We start from the raw sequence: 19,379 nt of genomic DNA on the forward strand, positions 1-19,379 counted from the left end.
AATTTGACGGTAGCCGCTTACTTTGTGATAAGCGTTTTCTTTGATAAAAAGGGCATCAAAAAGCTAGAGGTTCAAAGTTTTACTGTTTTCTCTGCAAGCTGAAGCTCAGGCTTCCTCTGGTTTTAGGTTTGAAGCAGAAGACAAATCACTCTCAAGTGCTGAAATACCACGATGGCTGTGAAAACTTCCTTTTGTCTTTTTTTTTGTTCGCAGTCAAACTGCAGCTTCAAGCGGAAGAAAGAGGAGTGGTGTCGATCAAAGGTGTGATTGCAAATCGCTTCCTGGCCATGAAGGAGGATGGCAGATTGCTGGCCTTGGTAAGCACTGCTTTGTTCATGTTTCTGTCTGTATTTGTAGGTCCTGTCCTCGCTCTGTATGGAGCAACCTCCTCTCCTGCAGGATTTACTCAGCCTCTCTGTGTGTGATTTATCGGCAAGAAATGAGCTCTGCACAGCTTCAATTAGTTAAATTACAAACTAAGAAGAGTTGGGTATGTCTGTCCTACCTAGAAGCTGCAAAATTTAATGGGAATGGCTTGTCTGAGAGAGAAAAAAAATCATAGTGATCATGTAGAGAAGGAAGTTATAAAAACAGATGAAGAATGAAATGTTTGCCTTCTTACCCCCAGGGGTAATTTTATCCTCTTTCACTTCCTTACACGTGTGATTTTAAAGACCTTTTAAAATAGAAAATGAAGCCAATTTCTATTTATTTTGTTTTACTTTCATGATACTAATCTGTATAAATTGTTTTCTCATTTTCCTCTTTGTAGAGAATCAAGTTTTTTGGGCATGTTTACTTCCTAACTAGAAAACTGGCAAGCAAATACATTTTTGAAAATGTGATGATAAAATTTTAAAAAGTAATATAAACGTAGATAAATTAAACTACTCTCTAGTGAGACTAGTTTTAGTTTAAACTCTTGTGCATTTTATTGGTATCAGCTGAATTTTTAACTGTGTTTTAAAGCCAGTATGTGTAGCTGGCTCTGAAAGGTAATAAGGACTCCTGGAGCTGGAATATAAATTTTGCTTTAAGAGCTGCAGTTACATTACTTTTGCTTAAATCTCTCATCCATAACCTTCAGTGCAGGCAAACCTCCAACACTGGTGAAGCACCACTGCAGGGCATTCATCCCTTCAGAATTTCAGTTTGCAATAATCCCTGATACTTTGGTGTCTTGAACATTCAGCCTCTGTGCAAGTCGCCACCAGTGACTGGGGTTAGTAATGTGCATTCCTAACCCTGGCTAAGCAGCAGCTGATGAGAGACCCATGCCAAGGGCTGCAGAAATTCCTTCTGATTTCCCTCCTGCCTCAGTGAAACAAGGCTAAAAGGAGTTTCACAGGAGCAGGGCTCCCCGGGGTGCTCTGCGGCACCACATCTCTTGCTCCGGGAAGCCCATTTTGTTCATGCCTGTGAGTACAGTTACAGGACCTGCTTCAAATTACTTGGGTATTGTGTGACAGCTCAGTTGAAGAAAATATGAGGAGTTGTCCGCTGTGCTATTCTTGAGTTAAGGGTAATGGGGAATTTCCTGTGGTGCTGGTGTGGTGGCATTCGCCTTCCCATTCAGATCATCCTCTTTAACCCGAGTGAGAGTGAATGGTCAAAATAGGGTGTTTAGTGCCATTCGTAAAATTCTAAACACGAGGGGATCGTTGTATTTGGGATTTCTGCTGTTGCAATGGTGGGTTGGGTTGTAGAACATGCCTTCCTTGCAGCAGTTTTAGCTGCTTAGTTCCTGTAAGGCAAAGTGCTTGGAAAGTATCGGTTGTTCACTCGGAATTACGCTCTCAAAACATGTAAAGCTGAGTCACTTTGTGCTTCTCACTTGAGCTTATAAAACAGTTGTGTTAGTTTCTGGAAATGGGTATTACTTGCATTGTGTTTGCTGCACACACTACTTCCTACAGCTCTTTTAATTTTATTATAGGTGAAAATTCTCTACTCTTTTAAGATCTTGTTCTTCACCCAGCCTAACGAATGCTGCTGCAATTTCATGGCTGTTTTCTGTAGCACCGGCAAATGTTTTTTCCATGAGGATTTCTGTATTGTGACTTCCAACAGTCTGTGGCCAGTTGTGCCTCTACTGTTTCTGCCCCTAAACACATTCATCAAACTGTTTCTAATTGCCAGTGTTTCTCGTTCAGTTTGAGCAGGGCTGTGTTTCAGCGAGAGCTCTGCAAAGAGCTGGAAACCTTTGTGGTGCAGTGATCTCGTCAGTGCACATGATGAAAACACTGCTGAAACCTTTGGCTGTTTCTTCTAAAATGTCATGGAACTTTAGTTTCTCAACACTTCACGGAGTTCTCTAATCCACCAGTCACTCAAGTACTATTCTGTCTTTTTTTAATGTCTGCTTGCTTTACTTACTTGTCGATGTCCAGCATCCATTCGTTTAGTGTCCTTGTTTTATAAATGTATCAACATCTTCAAAAATACTTCTGCAAATTACTACTCGGGCCTGCTTTTCATCTTGCCAAATGCTTTTGTAATTATTTTGTGCAGACATGTCTTTAGAGTTTGTTCTGAGCTGGGTTTTGCAGAATGATTTATTGCAGGGCCGGTGCATCGCTGCTCATCCTGGTGATCTGCGTGGGGGTGCAGTGGATCGTGTTCTTGTCTGGAAAGCTGCATGATGCTGATTTTAATGGCGCAGTTTCATGCTCTTTACTAACAGACTCAGTTGTGGGGGAGAACTAATCTTTACCAGTTGTGTCACGGGACGAAATGGCTGGTTATTAATGCAGATAGTCAAAACCTCCCCTTGGAAAATGCTGTTTTAACTGAAAATATTTGCGCGGAAAAGTATCTATTCCATCAGATTTTTAATGGAAACACTGAAACGTTTCACTTCTGATACGGCTTATTTTCACTTTCCGGTTTCATTTAATTATAATAATAAAATATTTTCACTTTATGGAAAGAAATGTGATTATTTTGTTTAATGAAGGAATTTACCAAACTTCCTATGAAAGGAAGAATTGAACTTTTGACTAACTTATATTTCACGATAACTTGTTATTAAAGGGCATGACCTGTTCATTCTGTCTGTTGTGCTTACATGGTTTCACTTCAAAAACTCGACTTGAAGGGAAATTCTTGTATTTTGATGTTATGGATTAAAGTTGTGCTACAGGAATATTTGTGAGAATAACCTGCATTTCTGGGCCCTTTTGTAGTTAGAAAAGGCTGTATACGATCATCACCTCTCTCAGGCCTGACTGGATCCACTGTGGTAGTTACAGGTTAATAAACCCTCTGGCTTCAGTTTTGAGAATTAATAAACTTGAGGAATTTTAATTCCTAATCCAAGTCCAAAATGTCAGAGGTTGGCATGGTGTGACTCTAGGGCAGATGAGGTTTGCACTGAAAAATCAATCAGTGGGTGATGTCTGTGCAAATATGGGAAGAACCACCTTGCTGCAGGAAGCTGCTGCCCCTCTTTCAGGCAATTAATTTGCCCTAGGTGAATCGACTTGAGGATTTCAGGATTGCTAACGTTGAAAATTCCTGCACTCAGGATTTTATTTAGTCAGGGGGGAGGGCTTGCTTGGCAGCCGACAAAATACTGACTGGCGGCAGGGCAGGCACAGGGGGAACTCGCTCCCCGCCACTGCCCCAGGTGTTTTCCCTTCCTTTATCCTTCTCCTGAAGGGCTGCAGAGTTCAGGTGTTTCATGCTGTGCTGTGGAAGCTTTCCCTGCTGGATCAGCGCTCTGAGTGCAGCCTAGACTTAAGCGTATTTGAAAAAACCACTGATATCCAGGGTTTTTCCAGGGGCTGAGGTTCTCAGTGTGGTGGCTGGCATCCTGCTCCTGCTGGACAGCAGTCCGGCTTCCGAAATGTCTCCTTTGGCAGACGTTAGGGAATACATAGTTTATGAAGCCTGAATTAGCATTTGTCATCTAAATGTTGGCTCTTATGTCAAAATGTTTACATTGGCAACACACTGTAGGAACCCACTGGTGTCACATATGCTTTGTGCAGAAAAAGACTTTTTTCACACTTTTTTGATGGTGTCTCTGCCTGAATTTCCAGCTCGAGCAATTGTACTGAACTTGCCTATACTCTGCTTAAAGGTTTTGTTTTTAAATGCTTCTTTATACAGTTTCTGTGCCCTCCTCCCTTTCACGCTTGGATCTATGGCTTGAGGTGATTAATGCATTTGTTCTCACATTGCTGGAACACAAAGCATTGAAGTACAACTTATCTTGGGAGAGATTATTTAAAATAAAAATAACATGAAAATTGTGAATGGGATTTCTGTTATTTGAAATGTACAAGTATCAGTGAGTTATAGAAATGAGAAACTGCAGATGGATTTTCTCTTACAAGTGCTTTTTCTTAGAAGCAAAAATTCATATCTGAAAATGATTGGAGAAAATATCCTTCTATTTGAAGATGTGTTTGGAGACAGATCACTTTATTCTCGATTGCACTTGAAGGATTTAATTATTTGTAGCTACAAAATCTTGGCATATATGAGGAGTTACCCTTCTCTTGTATGTTTTTGTGCCTTCTGTATGAAGTCTAATTGTTCCAAGCTCACTTTATATATTAATGAATATTAACAGAAGATGATAACAAAGGGTAGCCTGCTAATTTCAGGGATTGCCTCACATTCCCTGTCTGCTCCCCAGTATTTTACACGCTTGCTTTTTAATGACGAGCTTTTCTGCTCCTCTGGCATTCCCAAAAATTTTCAGGGGAAATGAGTCTGACTGAACTGATGGACTGAGAGGTGGTGTTTATGAAAATAAAATGCACCCTCCAAGTTCCTGGGGTGTTGAACTTCTGCCTTTTTTATATTTGAGAAAATAATTTCTCTTGCCTGAAGTGCCAGTTCTGCAGGTGGATTTACCACCGTGACAGCTGAGAGCCGTGTTAATTCCATGTAGGTGGAGCTGGCTTTGAAGACTTCCTTCCAGAAGTAAAGTAATTCCATAGGTGTACTTCTGAATACTATGGCATGCCTGGTCTCCGTGTGGAATATACCTCTTTAATTTTTAACGTTATTTTTCAAGTTTTGAATTCTAAAAAAATCTTGAGAGGACTGTTTCGGAATGCTATAAACACAGACTTGAATTAGCTTTAGGAAAAGTTAAACCTCGAAACTGGAAAAGAAGAGGCAAAGGCTGGAACTCTGCCATGCTATTTATCTAATGGATAAAATGTTGGGTTGAGGAAGGCAAGGGAAATGCTGCCTTTTCTCTTACACCCTGCTTTTCTTTTTGGCTATAACCTAGGATGAGATGGCAAAGCTGCTGAGCTTGGAAGTCACTGAGTGCCAAGGGACAGGGTCCTTCATTTAAATGTTTGAATTTCTGACCAGAACAAAGAATTACACAGAGATAACAAACTAGAACCTGCTTGGTCTGTGTTAGACACCACAAATGAACCACAGTTAAACCCTCTTTTTCTTGTAGGTGTTTTTAACAATATTTTCAAAATAACTATCATTCTTCTGTCATGAAATGTTTCATATCCATTTCTTAAAGCCAGAGGTACTGCTAACTCACAATTTTGCTAAGTTAGTCCCATGAGTCTGAAGAATTGTTTTTGGATGTTATACCAATAATCTTTTTTTTTTCCCCCCTTTTTAGAAATATGCAACAGAAGAATGTTTCTTCTTTGAGCGTTTGGAATCTAATAACTATAACACTTACCGATCACGGAAATACTCCGACTGGTACGTGGCACTGAAAAGAACTGGACAGTACAAACCTGGACCAAAAACTGGACCTGGACAGAAAGCTATCCTTTTTCTTCCCATGTCTGCCAAAAGCTGATTCCCATGGCGGATTCCGAGCACGTTTGCCACACTACACTAAAGACGTCGACTTTCCTACTCCTCCCCGAAGTAGCAAAATATAAGCAATTATTTGCTGATATTAACTACTTTTCCAGATACCAGTTTAAAACATGAATGTTTCATACTGTCTTTATATTGCTCTTTAAACCTATTGTGCCAGTGTGTGTGGAGGTAAAATTACTTGGAAAATATATTTTCAAGATCAATAACACATCTGTTTTCTTCTAGGTATCTATGCAGAGCTGTTTTATTTACATTATGCTTTCTTTATGGAGTAAAGGAAAACAAATCTGATGCACACTTGCAGCAATATTTACCTTTAAAAATAATTTATCTCTTAGCTTATTAGAGAATAATTACTTACTAATAATAACCTAAAAAGAAGTCCATGAATAAATTTAATGTGCAACACTGCAGTAATAATTCTAAATTATTAATCTAACGAAATGTGAAATGTATTGCTCTCATGTAATGTTTCTGTAGGACTCGGGCAGCTCCCTGTGGTACAGTTTGTAGAACAGGCCTGTGTAGACAGCTGGGAACTCCCTCATGGTTATGTCGATCTTATCAAACCCCTCCCTGTACCCATACAGTAGGAGTTTGGCTACGTTGCTGGTGATGGGAGTAGAGTTTTTTGTCCTGACAAGCTCCTCGAGGTCCATCCACTCACACCTCAGGCACTCCTGCTGGCAGAAGCTGATGTTGAAGGAGGAGGGCTGCAGGCGACAGATGATGTACATGTCCGACTGCCCAAAGGCTCCGGGGTGTTGGTGCTGCTGCCTGATGCTTAGGATGGACTTGAACTCTGACTTGATGCCAGTCTCTTCAAAAACCTCTCGAACTGCTGTGTCTCCTGGGTGGAAAGAGCAACGCTTAGCATTCTTTAAACACCTGGGAAAGGCGGAAACCCTCTAACTCAAAGCGTTCTCTGTTCTGCTTCGTCAGGTTTTCAGGATGTAAGTCTGTTTTTCCAGCACAAGGATAAGCTAATTCTTTGGTCCCTGAACAAAACTAATTGCTAAGTGCCTTTCCTGTGTATATCCTGCAGAATTACCCCTTTTGATAATACTGTGCAGGGGGTGGTTTGACATGGACACTCTGATGGCTGCTGACTCTGCTGATCTCTTAATCCAAGGCAGCATTCCACCCTCCTTGCAGTCCTTTGTATCCCCATCCCTCTACCTGCTTCTTTTAGTTCACTTTCAATAAGAAATGAGTGTGCTGGCTTGCTTCCAAAAGCAAAATCCATCTTAAAAGACCTGTAGAGATTTGCCATCCTATGGAAGCTTTCATCTTGGCATGTCAGAGGGGAACAGAACAGGCATTTGAGGGGTAGTTCCAAATATTGGAAATAATCTGGACATACAGTGGCTAACAATAGATAACCAAAATGATTAATCCAGCATTGGCCAAATTACTGTACGTTAATGCACATATTTCTGCCTCAGCTCAGCTTCTATCTTGCTGTGGAATGACCTGTGTGAAGTTTCCCGGATGGGGAAGGACACTCATGTACCATTACTGACCCTTGCAGAGATTGCATTTTATGTTGCCCAGAGAGGCCTCTGTGGTCCCCTGGTTTAAAACAGTGGTTGCAAAGCAAAACTCTCCGTGTTTTGTTATTGGGCAGGGGGCTGTATTACACAGAAGTGAAGAACTGAGATAATGAGAAAGGTTGAAGCAGGCTACAGTTAAGGAAATTGTGATAATTAGGGATTTCATTTGAGCATTGAGCTCTGCTTTTAGATAAAGTGCCTTTTTCTGTTTCCCTTTTATTTAAATGTGTATATATATATATATAAATATCAACTGACAGTTAAACCAGAAGAAACACTAGGGCTTGAATACTCAAATACAAAAATGTGTGCACTTTGCTTAATTCATTATGAAACTATTGGTATTACTTGCACGAGTCAGTTTGTACTCATTTAAGTAGACAGCCATGTATTTTGTCACTTCATATAATCACGGGATCTTCAAGCCTTGTAATTGCAATTTTTAATTGTAATTTAAAATGCAGTCCCTTGAATGAGTTTATAAGGTATGAGTATGTAAGGATTAAAAAAAAGGAAAATTAAGCTCTATTATATTTTATGCTTCACTAATTTATATCTTCTTGTAATATAAGATGTGATGCAGAGATTCATAACTTTTATTATTATGTAGTTTAGAAGTGGCAGGAGGGGAGCTGTGGGAGACTTGTTTTCTCCTGGGTGTTTTCCAATATTTACATCCAGGCTCCAGCCATAATCTCACCTGTCTTTTGAGGGGTGGCCTCTGGCTTACTCAGTAGCACTATCCTTCTGGGGAATCCCACTGGAATGCCAGTGCTGACACAAAAATCCTGCTGGTATCTCCTGGCCTAGAGCCTCTGGCACTAGAAGTCGGAAGAAGCCTGGCTAGACAACAACCACAGCGTTTGGGATTCTTCTGAAAACATGGATCCATTTCACTGTTACATGTATTTGCATTGTCCAGCAAATGGTTTTGATTTCCATCACTGGGTTTGACAAAAAGACTGAAAATGAGACTCGGGAGTTGTGAAACTAAATTCAGTCATATCCCAATAACTAGAAACTTTCTCCATGTGTTGAAATAATGAACTGGAATACAAGCCCTGCAAGTGTTGTAGGGAGACTGCTAAAATAGTAGGTGATTTCTAAGGTATGGAACAGTCAGGAAACCTGGGCTCAATGCCCAGTTTAAAAAATAACCAGTCTATGGATCATGATTTTAAGGGGTGAGATACAAAGGCGAAAAAAAAGCCAAATTTTCTCTCTCTTCATAAACAGCCTTGTTCATTCACCACTGAACAGAACTGCACCAGTGCTTGTCATCACCTGTGCCACGCTGGGCAGAAATGAGAGGTTTCCTCAAATCAGCATTATTTCTTAATACAGAAGAGCTTTATGTCCCTGGTTGAGTAGGTGCCCACAGGACCGAGCTGCTGCACTTAATGCTGCCCTGTGCCAAGAGCTCTTAGTCCAAACAAATCAAATGAATGAGGGTGGGAGGAAGCAAAAGTTGTATTTAATTCTGGTTTGCATGTACAAATGGAGAGCTGGAAATTTTTGCTCAGTGCATCACTGAGGTCACTGCCCTGGATTTCAGTGTGAGCTGAGAGCTCCCTGTTTCAGTTTTATTTAGTTTATATACTGATTACCCTAATCCTCTGCACTTCTGGCTCATATTACAGCATATCCAACAAGCCCACAAAAAGTCAGCTGACTTCAAGCACTCACTTAAGAGAAATTGTGGAAAAGAGTAAATGTTATAAATACAAAACTTCTTTGCCCCAAATGTTACCCAATGTTACCAATATAATGTTACCCAATTACCATTAAGGTCACAGGATCATGTCACTTCATCTGCTCACCATTAATTCAAAGAAACCAATTCAAAGGAGTGGTGTGGGTCATGCTGTATTTCAGTAGTGTTAATGTCTTTGTAACTCTGTTGACGTCTGACCTGTCTTCCTAGGACTTACCAATGTCTTCTCCTGGATTAGACAGACCTCCTGGAAATTTCCATGCATTTATAGTCTGTATTGGAGGAGAAAACATTAATGAAGGATACAGCCTGTGTTGTACTCTCAAATATGAAGGAGATAATTAATATGTGACTTGTTTTCTTGAAGTTGCAGTAGTATTGTTATGACTCCTACAAACAGCAGGAAGTAGGAACTTATTCATTCCTGCTAAGGTGATGATCAGAGACAGCTACAGTCTGTATGAACTATTGGAACAAAACACCTACTGACTGAAAATACAAACTGTCTAACAGTCATTAGACAACGTTGCTGCTAGATAGAGTAGTTGAGTATTAAAGAAAAGCTGCTATAGACAATATAATCTTATATTTAATCACTAATGTATTCCCCTTCCATGGTTTTGGCTTTTAAAAAATGTATATATATTTAATCTTACCAACAGGTATTATGATTGTAGTACTGTTCTATATTGCACTGGCTTTAAGATGACTCTGTGTGTCTGTAATAATCATTTAGTGTAACTTGTCATTTTCATGGAATACAAAAACTGAGGGCTTTTGTGTGATTTATATATAGAAACATTTATTGAATTGCAATAAAGTTCAGTATTAGAACGTGGAGACTTGGTGTTGTTACTTATATTCCTAAAGGAGTCCCAGTCCCTGCACCTCTTGCAAATGCATAAAGATTTGTAGGCTTTAGTTCTCTGTATTTTTTATTTCTTTCCTTATTAAAAGTTTATGTAGGAAGAAGTTACCCTTCACCTAAAAAATTAACGCAGTAAAAAAGCACACTGGCCAAAAAAAAAAGCTTTTTTGTCCATGCAGTATAGAGGGGGAAGCTCTCTGCTTTCCAGTGATTTGAAACCCCAACAACTACACTGGAAAATGTTTTTTTTCCTGGGCATTCTTAAAGGGCTTGGATGGGACTTTGAAGTAATAGATTAAAAATAGTGCAGATGGAAAATACGTATATTTGTCTGCTGGCTTCCAGATTTGCTTTTGGTTCCTGGAAATCTTTGTGTGCTGTGGAATTGTCCTTTCACGATTAAACTTAAACAGCTCTTAAAATTCTGCCAGCTGCTTAATTATTTTTTTTAAGCTTTCAGAACATCCTTTATTTTAAAAGACACCATTTTGGGGAAACTTCATTTTATGGGAAAAGAGAAGGGAAAGAAGTGGTGGAACCGACAGTGGGAAACAACTGTCTGAGCTATTTGCTTGCACTGAGATATTTGCTCACTGCACAAGGAATGTATGGATGTTCATACACTTCAGCATTTAGACTTAATTTTACCCAGTCAATAAAGAGCTGGAAAGAGGAGAGTCAGAAACAATCACTTTTTTCCTTTCACCTTCCTCACTTGCTGCACTGTCAGCTTTGTTCTGGAAAGGGGAGCTGAAATAGTTCACCTGGCATATCCCACTTTTCAGAATGAGCTGAGGGAACGGGGAAGGGCAGTGCCAGACTGGTCCTCTTGTGTTTTGGGGGCAGAGGTGAAAGAGGTAATGCCTAGTGAGTATGGAATTGAACCCAGTACCCAAATTAGAGCATCTGTTGTCACTGCAGAATGGGTAGAGACACCTGCACTGAAAATGCCTGAGGGGGAGCTTTAACAAAACCACACATGTAGAACTTAAGCCTCACACCTCCTGGGCTTAGGAAACGACTATTTCCTTCTAAATATGCAGATATTCTTTGAGACCTGTTTAAGATCCTTACTAAATGGTAAGCATGCAGTTTTATATTTCTGTGTGTAAGAAGGATAAATAAAGGTCATGTTTCTAAAGTTTACAATGTGCTGTCCTGTTCCTAGACACTCTCTAGAACTGGAACCACTTCTGGAGCCTACAGCTTGTGGGGTAGGTTCATGCTTTAACTGGTAGTTTCTCGATGTAAGCCTGAAGGTCCTCCTACAGAAAAGTCCATGGTGTTTTTATTTATTATAAGTAAAAATAAAAAAATAAAAATCTTTAATTGCAGGAATGGAGTTCAGAGGAAGAGAACCACCTTTGTCTTTTGTGTTAGAAATTCAACATGTTGTATAATTGAACCTGCCTGTGAAAGCACCCTTTCATTGAAGTTCATTAACTGTGTTGTAGTTACTAATGAACTGATGTTTTGGTCCTGGGAAGAAATGTCCTAGTAGCTATTTCAGGAGAGACAGAAAAATGCAGCCAGTGAGATTCTGACATAGTTTTAACTATATAAAATGGAAGTGATGCATCCAAGTGTATTTCAGTCCACCTAGGTTTGATCATTTCATGTTAAAACTGCAGTTAAATCTCACTGTACTGGAGACACTTTGCAAATGAAAGCATAATGGAAGATTCCTTTTCTGTGGAATAGCGCAGCACAAGCAACTGCCATTGAGCCAGTGAGCTTTCTGCAGCTGCTGGATTAAAAGCCTAGGTTAGCCTGATGGGGGCTGGAAGACATTCCCAGTGATGGATGTTTGGTGACCTCAAGCCACATCACATGACCCACCATCCCCACAGTAATGCTCTGGTTTGGCATTCCCTGTTTGTGAGGAATTAGGGATCTTTACACTTGCCATACTAAGGTGCTTCATGGCCAACCATTGCATGGCTTATTTAAAGCCACAGACATGCCTGGAATTTTTGAAACCAAACAAAATCAGCAACCTCCTCACAAAATCTGTTTTGAGCCGTGGGGGTTTTCCAGAGGTCTGCATGGATCCAAACACATGATTAGGGACTCTTGGGTCAGTTACAGAAGAAAAATTCAAAGCAAGAAGGGCACTTAGCAGTGCTGAGTCAATCATCTGTTATAATTAACAATAAAGGCCTTGATTTTCAAAGCACTTTTTTATTCCCTTAAAATGGAACACAGCAATCTGTTGATAGATGTGTTCCAAGACACTCGTAAAAGGAAGTAACTTTTAAACTATCACAATTCTGGACTGGAATAAAAATAAACATACATTTTGTTTTATACTACAGAGCAAGATTATCTAAATGAACTTCTCTATTTTATAATCCTGTAACAAACTTACCTTATTTCTGTCTTGTACAACCAGGACCTTTCCAGTGCTTTCATCTAGAACAGCACCTAGTAGAGAAAGAAGATTGAAAAAATGCAGTGCTGGACAACTATGTCCAATCTTAACAACTAAAATCTAATGCATTTTGATAAAGCATAGCAAACCCCTAATGATACCATTTACAGTTGGCAAGGTTTGTTTAGATGAATCACGAAGTGGTTTGTTGGTGGAAAACTGATACACAATAAAATATCACAAAAAGGTCAAGTACCCTGTATAAAAATTCAGAGTTAGCACAGTACCAAGACAAATAATTGCAACATTTAAGTTCCAGATTAGACAAGAAATGAAAAGAAAAACTTGCTTGTGTTAATATCAGAACTAAAGAATGCAAGATCAAGAGGTCACCCAAACAATCTAGCAAAGCTGCAGCAGAGACATGCCTGTAATCTTGCTCAAGGAACAGAAAATTTTCCAGTGACTCTGGCCGAGAAGCCACCCTTAAGGGGTAAGAATTTTTCTCCAGTGAAATTCATGACAGAACTCCCACCTGCTGTAGCAAAGATCTGAGTGTTTTCTGGTTAATGACACACAAGGTTTACGACTCAGGGGGCTCACGGTGCTGATAATGTTCAGCTGGGTGAGTATCTATGAACTCATGACAGGAACTCACAATAATCTGAGTCAACTTGTTAACCAAAAAGTGTTGCTTCCAAGTGGAAAAGTGACACTTCCACTTGTTAAAAAAAAAACCTCAGGATGTCTGACTTTTCCTTATGTCCTCATGCTCAGCCCATGACTTTCTCCTGCAGATTACAAGTTTTCCTACTTTCTAAAACCCAAGTGCTTTCATGTTTAATCATCATGTCACACTCACTGGTCCTATTTAAAAACATCCTTCCTTTAAAACAGGCATTTTTCTCAGATTTTTGAAGAGTCCTGTGGTGAGCAGAACAAGTACTGTGGTGCAGCTTACCAGGCTCTTTTCCACATCAGTCATGCATGGGTTTCAAATTAGTAGTTAACTATAAAAAAATGCTTCTGTCATTTTACAGCAGGAGGAAGAGTATACAGGCAGATTTGTGATATATGCATTTAAAATGCTTTGGGGAAATATTTCCACAGAAGGGAATTATTGAAGAATGAGTGTCCAACGCACAACACCCTCTGTTTTTTTTAATAATACATGGCAGACTTCTGTGTAGGAGGAACATTTAAAGGATGAAATACCAGTCTTCCTTCAAGATATGCCAAAGGACGTGTTTGGGGAGGGTAGTCACATTTCTGCCTCCCCCTGGCTTGTGATGGTATGATTTCATTCCTCCTGTAAATATTTAGCAGTGTCCAGGTTCAAGTACTCTGCTGATTAAAGAGGGAACAAAAGGAAAACAGGAGTAACTTTGATGAAAGCTGTGATTACTGGGATTGTTTTCTAGTAAAGCCATTGTTCAGCCAAATGGTTTGCTGAGACCAGGGAGAACTGCTGCAGGCAGGAAACTGCAAAGTATCAAACAGAAAGTATGTGTTCTCTTCTCTGTTTCTATTCCCCTGTAATGTCATTTTTGACAGTGAAATGGTCACTAAGATGACCAGAATCTCTGCTAGAGGATACCTAAAACCAAAGCAAAACGAAAGGACGAACACTAACAGGATTTGCTGTCTGGTCTCATGTTCCCAAGAGTAGCTCAGAAGGCCCTGAGCTGCACCTGGTTGGTATCAGTGAGATCAGAGCTTGACTGCAGGCCCTGAACTGCAGTTTTAAAAACTCTCCCCATTGCTACAAATGTGGTACCTGGAGCTTTAAAGCATCCAACACCAGGACTTTCTGGAAAGGTTTATACTTATAACCCAGCCAAGTACTCAGTATTACAACACCGCTTTGTTTTGAATGTTCTCTTTTGGGAAACAGGTAAGCATTAAAAAAATAAAATCCCTCAGACGACTCCAGGTAATGAGTAATGGAGGGGAAAAATATCTTCATCCTACCTGTTTTATTTATGACTGATGTAAACATGTATGCAAAGATGTTCAGTGTTGAAAAGCACTTGTCGATCACATGAGTGCATGCACAACTGCTGGCACTGTAAATAGCAGCAGACAAGAGCAGGTGTTTGTAAAACAACTCGGGAACTACTTTTAAATCACTTTTGATTCCTTGGGCCATCATAACCTTCCTGTGCAGTTTCACATTAATGCAGCTGCTCATTTTACCCATTTCCTTAAGGAACAGGACTGGCTAAGGCCGATAATCCTCAGTGTGTGTAGACTCCAAGGACTTTGATTCAATAAGTAGATTAAGGTAGGTAGCAATGAAAATAACAGCTGTGTTAAGGCTTACACTACATGTGAGGGAGAAGAGAATAAATGACTTTAACTTTTCTTCCTCTCCTTTCACTTTCCTTCCTCAACTTGTCTGCCTGTGCCATTGTTGCGTGGCATGTTTACAAACACGTCCCTTTCTGGGTGGCAGACCAATTCCTCCCAGGAGGTGCAGAATGTTGGAAATGCTTCTGCAAAACATGTTAATCACTCCATACACCAGAGACTTTCCTGTATCTTTACACATGTGGAAAATCCTGCCGCCTACAAACGGATGCAGCGAGTGAGCTGGGAGACACATCACATGTTCCACTATTTCTAAACAATAATGGCCAAGCCCAGTGAGTAACATTTGCTACTCTCTGCTTGGCGACTCTCATCCAGTCTGGTCAAGTATGACCTGACCTCGCTTATTCACACCTTTGTCATCACTTGGCTGGACCATCCCGAGGCACAAGCCCTGGCTGTGCAGCGTTCCCTGCGTGGGAAACTCCAGACAGCAGGAAAACCAGCTGCTGGTCTACTTGGCAATGAGACCTGCTACCTGTTGCCTGCTCCCTGTGCTGGTTTCCCTCTGGCCAGCCAACCACTCTCCATGTCTCTGCTTTTCATTTCCAGGATGCTCAAGGGACTGAGTCCTGTATTTCACTGACTGGCCACAGCTTTGAGATGGAGATTCTCATCAGAAAATTGCTTTCCTTTACTGCAGATACTTTTTAAAATACTTTTTTTGTTGTTGTTCAGGAAATAAAAATGCCTGGGGTTTGCCACCCACAAAATATAAAAGAGCATATTTATATAACTTAATATTTGAATAAAATTAATTAAAAATACAATGAAGCCCTTCCACTACCCAAGCTCTCCGTCCTAAAGTAGAAAGCTAATGGAATAAACATATTCCAGGTGGTAGCCACACTGCTCAGTGTATTCTTGGGATGTGTTCCATCTCCACTGACAGTGAGAGGAATAGAGGAAAAAACCACATAGCAATCATTATTTCACAGAGAAATCTGCTTGTCTACATGCCCCAAATGCCTTCCTTAACTCCTTACCCCTTTTAAAAAAAACTCCCAATAATGAGTAAAAATGCACAGGTTTGAAAAGTGATAGCAAAGAATACAGACATTTTATGTTCTGCAGTTTTTAAATCTGTGCAATAAGTTATGAAATCCATCTACCTGCACTTGTGAAATTTTTCCTTTCCTCAAACTTTTTCCTACTTGCAGAGTGCCAAGTGTTTCAAAGTGGAACTGCAAATTATGCTCTGAAAGTGCATTTTCTGTATTTTCAAATGTTTATTTGAGAGCCTCTCAAGAGTTATGATTTCTCTTACACGAGGTCCTTCCTGACACCCACTGGGGTCACAACACATCTTTTACATGATTTTCTTCCAAACGACATTTTCAGCTGGGCAGGTCTTACTTCAGAAAAAAAACCCCTCTCAATTAGTCCCGTTTCCTCAAGCACTCGAGTTACAACCACAAGGAGTAACGCGGAGCTTCTGCTGAGGGAATGCGCTATCCTGCTCCAGTTTAATGCCACATATTTTAATGGTGAGGTTTCCATACCTCAGGAAAACATGCTCCAACATGTCCATTGACAAAATCCAAGGCCGCCTTCGGCTTCCACCCTGCCCTCTGCTGGCCGTGGAACGGAAGGCTCCCACTGCCGATGGCAGTAGAACTGTTTTGTAATTCAAGGCGTTTTCCCCGAAGCTTATTTTCACCTGACCTGCTGCTACACCGAACAATCCATCTTTTGTGAGTTCTTCCTAACTAGGTTTGTCAAATTGCTATTTATGGGTCTTAACACTACTTGGGGAAGAAATAACGTCCCACACAGTCCCTGCAAGGCAAGGACAAACAAGTCAAGGTTGTAATTGGAGAGATTTGCTCTCCCTATCCCATAATTTCTGAGTGTTAAAGTAACCTTTACACGAGGGGTCCAAACAAACCTCCAAATAACAGATTACTGAGAGATGGGATAGGCAGTGGCATACCTGTGGAACTCTGCAGAGAGACAGTGCTAAGACATTCGAATTTGGTGAAGCTAAGTTTTTTTGGCTCATCATCAGTTCCTTGTACTGCGCTATACAAAGAAAAAAAAACAAAACAAAAAAAAAGGGGAATCATCTTATCTAGTTCCTTGCAAATGTTCTCAGTTATGGAACAACTTCTTTCCAACCATGATTGTGGGAGTTCTAGTTGGTTAAGACTATGGTGTCCAGATGTTTGCTTGTAAAATATATTTGTTTGGAATACAGACTTCGTGGCACAGAGCAGCTTTTAGACCACTGTACTTTCAGCTAATAGTTGTTTTACCTTCTGAACCAATCCCTGTTAGGTCAAGTTGTCCCCATTTACAGACCTTAATGTGAGCATAGGTTAAGCAGATTCATATATTAAGCATCTACAGCAAGAAGAGCGAGCACAGAAATGCTTTTTTATTTCTCTGTGATTGTGGTTACTTCTTCATTTTAAAACACTGCTTGAAATCTTTACTCTCACTTACCTGCAAGGTGAAAAGACAACACCTTTCTCAGAATGGTGTTTAAAAGCAATATTCATGAGCTCCCATTCTACAGCTTCAGGACCACATTTTCTTCACAGTTTTCTCCAACTGGAATTGTTTTGAGAAACCTCCATCTGGCTGTTTTTAGCCACATATGCTGTTGTACAAGCACATTCATGAATGACACACTTCCCTTAGTAAAGTCACCCCAATAGTAGTTCGCAGCTGGTTTCCACGTGCTGGTTGTCCAGAGGAACAGCCCATTTCCTACTGGTCCTAAGGGCTTGTTCAAGTCTTTTTGTGGGTATCACTCCTGTAACTCACCTGCAACACCCACCTGGTGGGTGGCAAACCCTGGCAGCCTGCTGGGCCCCTCTCCCAGCCACAGCGTCAGGGTGGATGAGCCCTGCTCGGCATGGTGGAAAGCAAAGCCTTGGGAAGCAGCTGTTGCCACAAGCCCGCTCTGGAGGATGGGGACACGGAGCCAGACGGCAATGCGACCTTCCTGCCGCCACTGAGCCACGGACTCTGCAAGAGAGGGAAGTGAGGAGGGTCAGGGCCACAGCCACTGCTCAGAGACAGCCCCCCTTGCCCTTGATCTGTGTGGTTTTAAACCTTATTGCGCACAACAACCGGGGTTATCGTGTATTTTCACCTCATTTACAGGGTCAAACTATTGTTGGTGTGAGGAAGGTGCCAGCAACGACACGGGCTGGCAGCTTGACATTTCATGTGGTACAACTTGGTATTCACATGTGAAATAATGGCTTTTCTGTCAGGGTCTGCTGTAAGGCACAGGGGAATCTACTGATGTGGAGTACCGTGTCCAGTCCTGCGCTCCTCAGCACAAGAAAGAGAAGGAGCTACTGGAGAGGGTCTAGTGAGGGGCAACAAAGGTGATTAGGGGTCTGGAGCATCTCTCTTACGAGGAGAGACTATGGGAGCTGGGCCTGTTTAGGCTGGAGAAAAGACCATGGAGAGGGGATGTTATTAATGCATATAAATATTCCAAAGGTGGGTGCCAAGAGCACGGTGCCAGACTCTTTTCAGTTTCACCAGAGCACAGTGTCAGACTCCTTGCAGTTTCTTGCCCAGCGACAGGAGAAGGAGCAGCAGCCATAAACTAAAACACACGAAGTTCCACCTCAACACGAGGAAGAACTTCCTTTACACTGAGGGTGGCAGAGCACTGGAACAGGCTGCCCAGGGAGGTCATGGAGTCTCCCTCTCTGGAGACATTCCAAACCCACACGGACGCGTTCCTGTGTCACCTGCCCCAGGTGACCCTGCCTTGGCAGGGCTGGTTGTACTGGATGATCTCCAGAGGTCCCTTCCAACCCTGACAGTTCCGTGGCTCCGTGAGCGCCCTCCGCTCCCTCCAGCCGGCGTTCCCCGCCGCACGGCCGCGGCTCTGTGCCCGTGAGGGGAAGGCGGCGGCCGAGGGGAGCTGCTCCCCGGGACCGCGCCGGCCCCTCACACAGCGCCCCCCGCCCGCCCCGCTGCCCCGGGAGCCCCGCCCGGCACTTGCCCCGCAGCCACCGCCCGAAGGCGGCCCGCTCCACCCGCGGGGGATGGCGCAGCTCGCCCAGGTCCACGCTCACCCCCCCGAACTTGTCCGGCCGCGCCCGCAGCCCCGCCAGGGCCGCCCAGCCCCGCGCCCTCCGCAGCGCCCGCCACAGCCGCGCCATGGCACCGAGCGGGGCGGGGGGCGCGGAGCCTCCGCCCCCGGGGCGGTGCCGGCCTCTGCTCCGGAACCACTCGGCAGTGGGGCAGCATGTCTGCCTCCTCTTCCAAAAGGAAGAGCAAGGGGCGCCTGGCCGCGGGTGGCGGCTCCCCGCGGGATGCTCCCCTCGGAGCTGCTGAGGGCGGGCCGCTGGCGCTGCGGGTCGCCGACGCCGTGGAGGCAGGTACGGGGCTGCGGGCGGCGGGGACGGGCTGCTCGGGGACGGGCTTCCCCAGCCCCGGCTGCCCCAGCGCGGCGCGCTGAGGGCGCCTCGTTTGAAACTGAGTCCCTGCCGAGCCGCGCTCGCAAAGGCGGGACCGGGGGGTTCTCTCGGGCAAAGTCGGCTGGGCCCCCGTGAAATCTGCTCTTTATTCCCGTGGAGCGGGAGCTAGATGGGGGTGGAAGGTGCGGTACCGAGCAGCAGCGTGTGACCGCGGGTGTCTTCCCAGCCCCGTCGGCATCCCCGCCCCGCGGTTCCCCCTCACGGGGGTCCCTGCGCTCCCCTCAGGGCGCCG

At 42.7% G+C, this 19,379-nt stretch overlaps 3 protein-coding genes across 5 annotated transcripts in view; 2 read left to right on the top strand and 1 right to left on the bottom strand.

The window, feature by feature from the left end:
- Positions 1-9,927, top strand: part of FGF2 (fibroblast growth factor 2) — a 25,583-nt gene extending 15,656 nt beyond the window's left edge. The window contains exons 2-3 of the mRNA XM_064651480.1: positions 214-317; positions 5,609-9,927. Coding sequence (XP_064507550.1) covers positions 214-317; positions 5,609-5,794 — 290 coding nt within the window. The 3' untranslated portion in view covers positions 5,795-9,927. The remainder of the gene's footprint in view (positions 1-213; positions 318-5,608) is intronic.
- Positions 6,049-18,917, bottom strand: NUDT6 (nudix hydrolase 6). Of its 2 annotated transcripts, none has more exons than XM_064651477.1 (5): positions 18,743-18,917; positions 17,466-17,669; positions 12,324-12,379; positions 9,305-9,359; positions 6,049-6,670 (listed from the first exon to the last, which is right to left on the bottom strand). In XM_064651477.1, the coding sequence occupies exons 1-5, from the start codon at positions 18,915-18,917 to the stop codon at positions 6,282-6,284; spliced, it is 879 nt and encodes a 292-aa protein (XP_064507547.1). In that variant the 3' UTR covers positions 6,049-6,281. The 2 variants fall into 2 exon arrangements, with proteins under 2 accessions (XP_064507547.1, XP_064507548.1); XM_064651478.1 differs by having other exon boundaries at positions 18,670-18,859.
- AFG2A (AFG2 AAA ATPase homolog A) overlaps positions 18,916-19,379 on the top strand; it is a 167,688-nt gene continuing 167,224 nt past the window's right edge. For both annotated transcript variants that reach the window (XM_064651470.1, XM_064651471.1), the window contains exon 1: positions 18,916-19,048. In XM_064651470.1, the coding sequence (XP_064507540.1) occupies positions 18,916-19,048 (133 nt within the window). The remainder of the gene's footprint in view (positions 19,049-19,379) is intronic.

The sequence above is a fragment of the Pseudopipra pipra genome, chromosome 4 (assembly GCF_036250125.1).
Source record: "Pseudopipra pipra isolate bDixPip1 chromosome 4, bDixPip1.hap1, whole genome shotgun sequence".
Lineage (NCBI taxonomy): Eukaryota > Metazoa > Chordata > Aves > Passeriformes > Pipridae > Pseudopipra > Pseudopipra pipra.

Coding starts and splice junctions, on each gene's coding strand:
- NUDT6 (XM_064651477.1), bottom strand. CDS start 18,917: ATGCTGCCCCACTGCCGAGTGGTTCCGGAGCAGAGGCCGGCACCGCCC. Junction 12,380..17,465: donor CCACCAGGTGGGTGTTGCAG/GTGAGTTACAGG, acceptor TTTCTCTACTAG/GTGCTGTTCTAGATGAAAGC. Junction 6,671..9,304: donor TAATCCAGGAGAAGACATTG/GTAAGTCCTAGG, acceptor CTTTCCACCCAG/GAGACACAGCAGTTCGAGAG.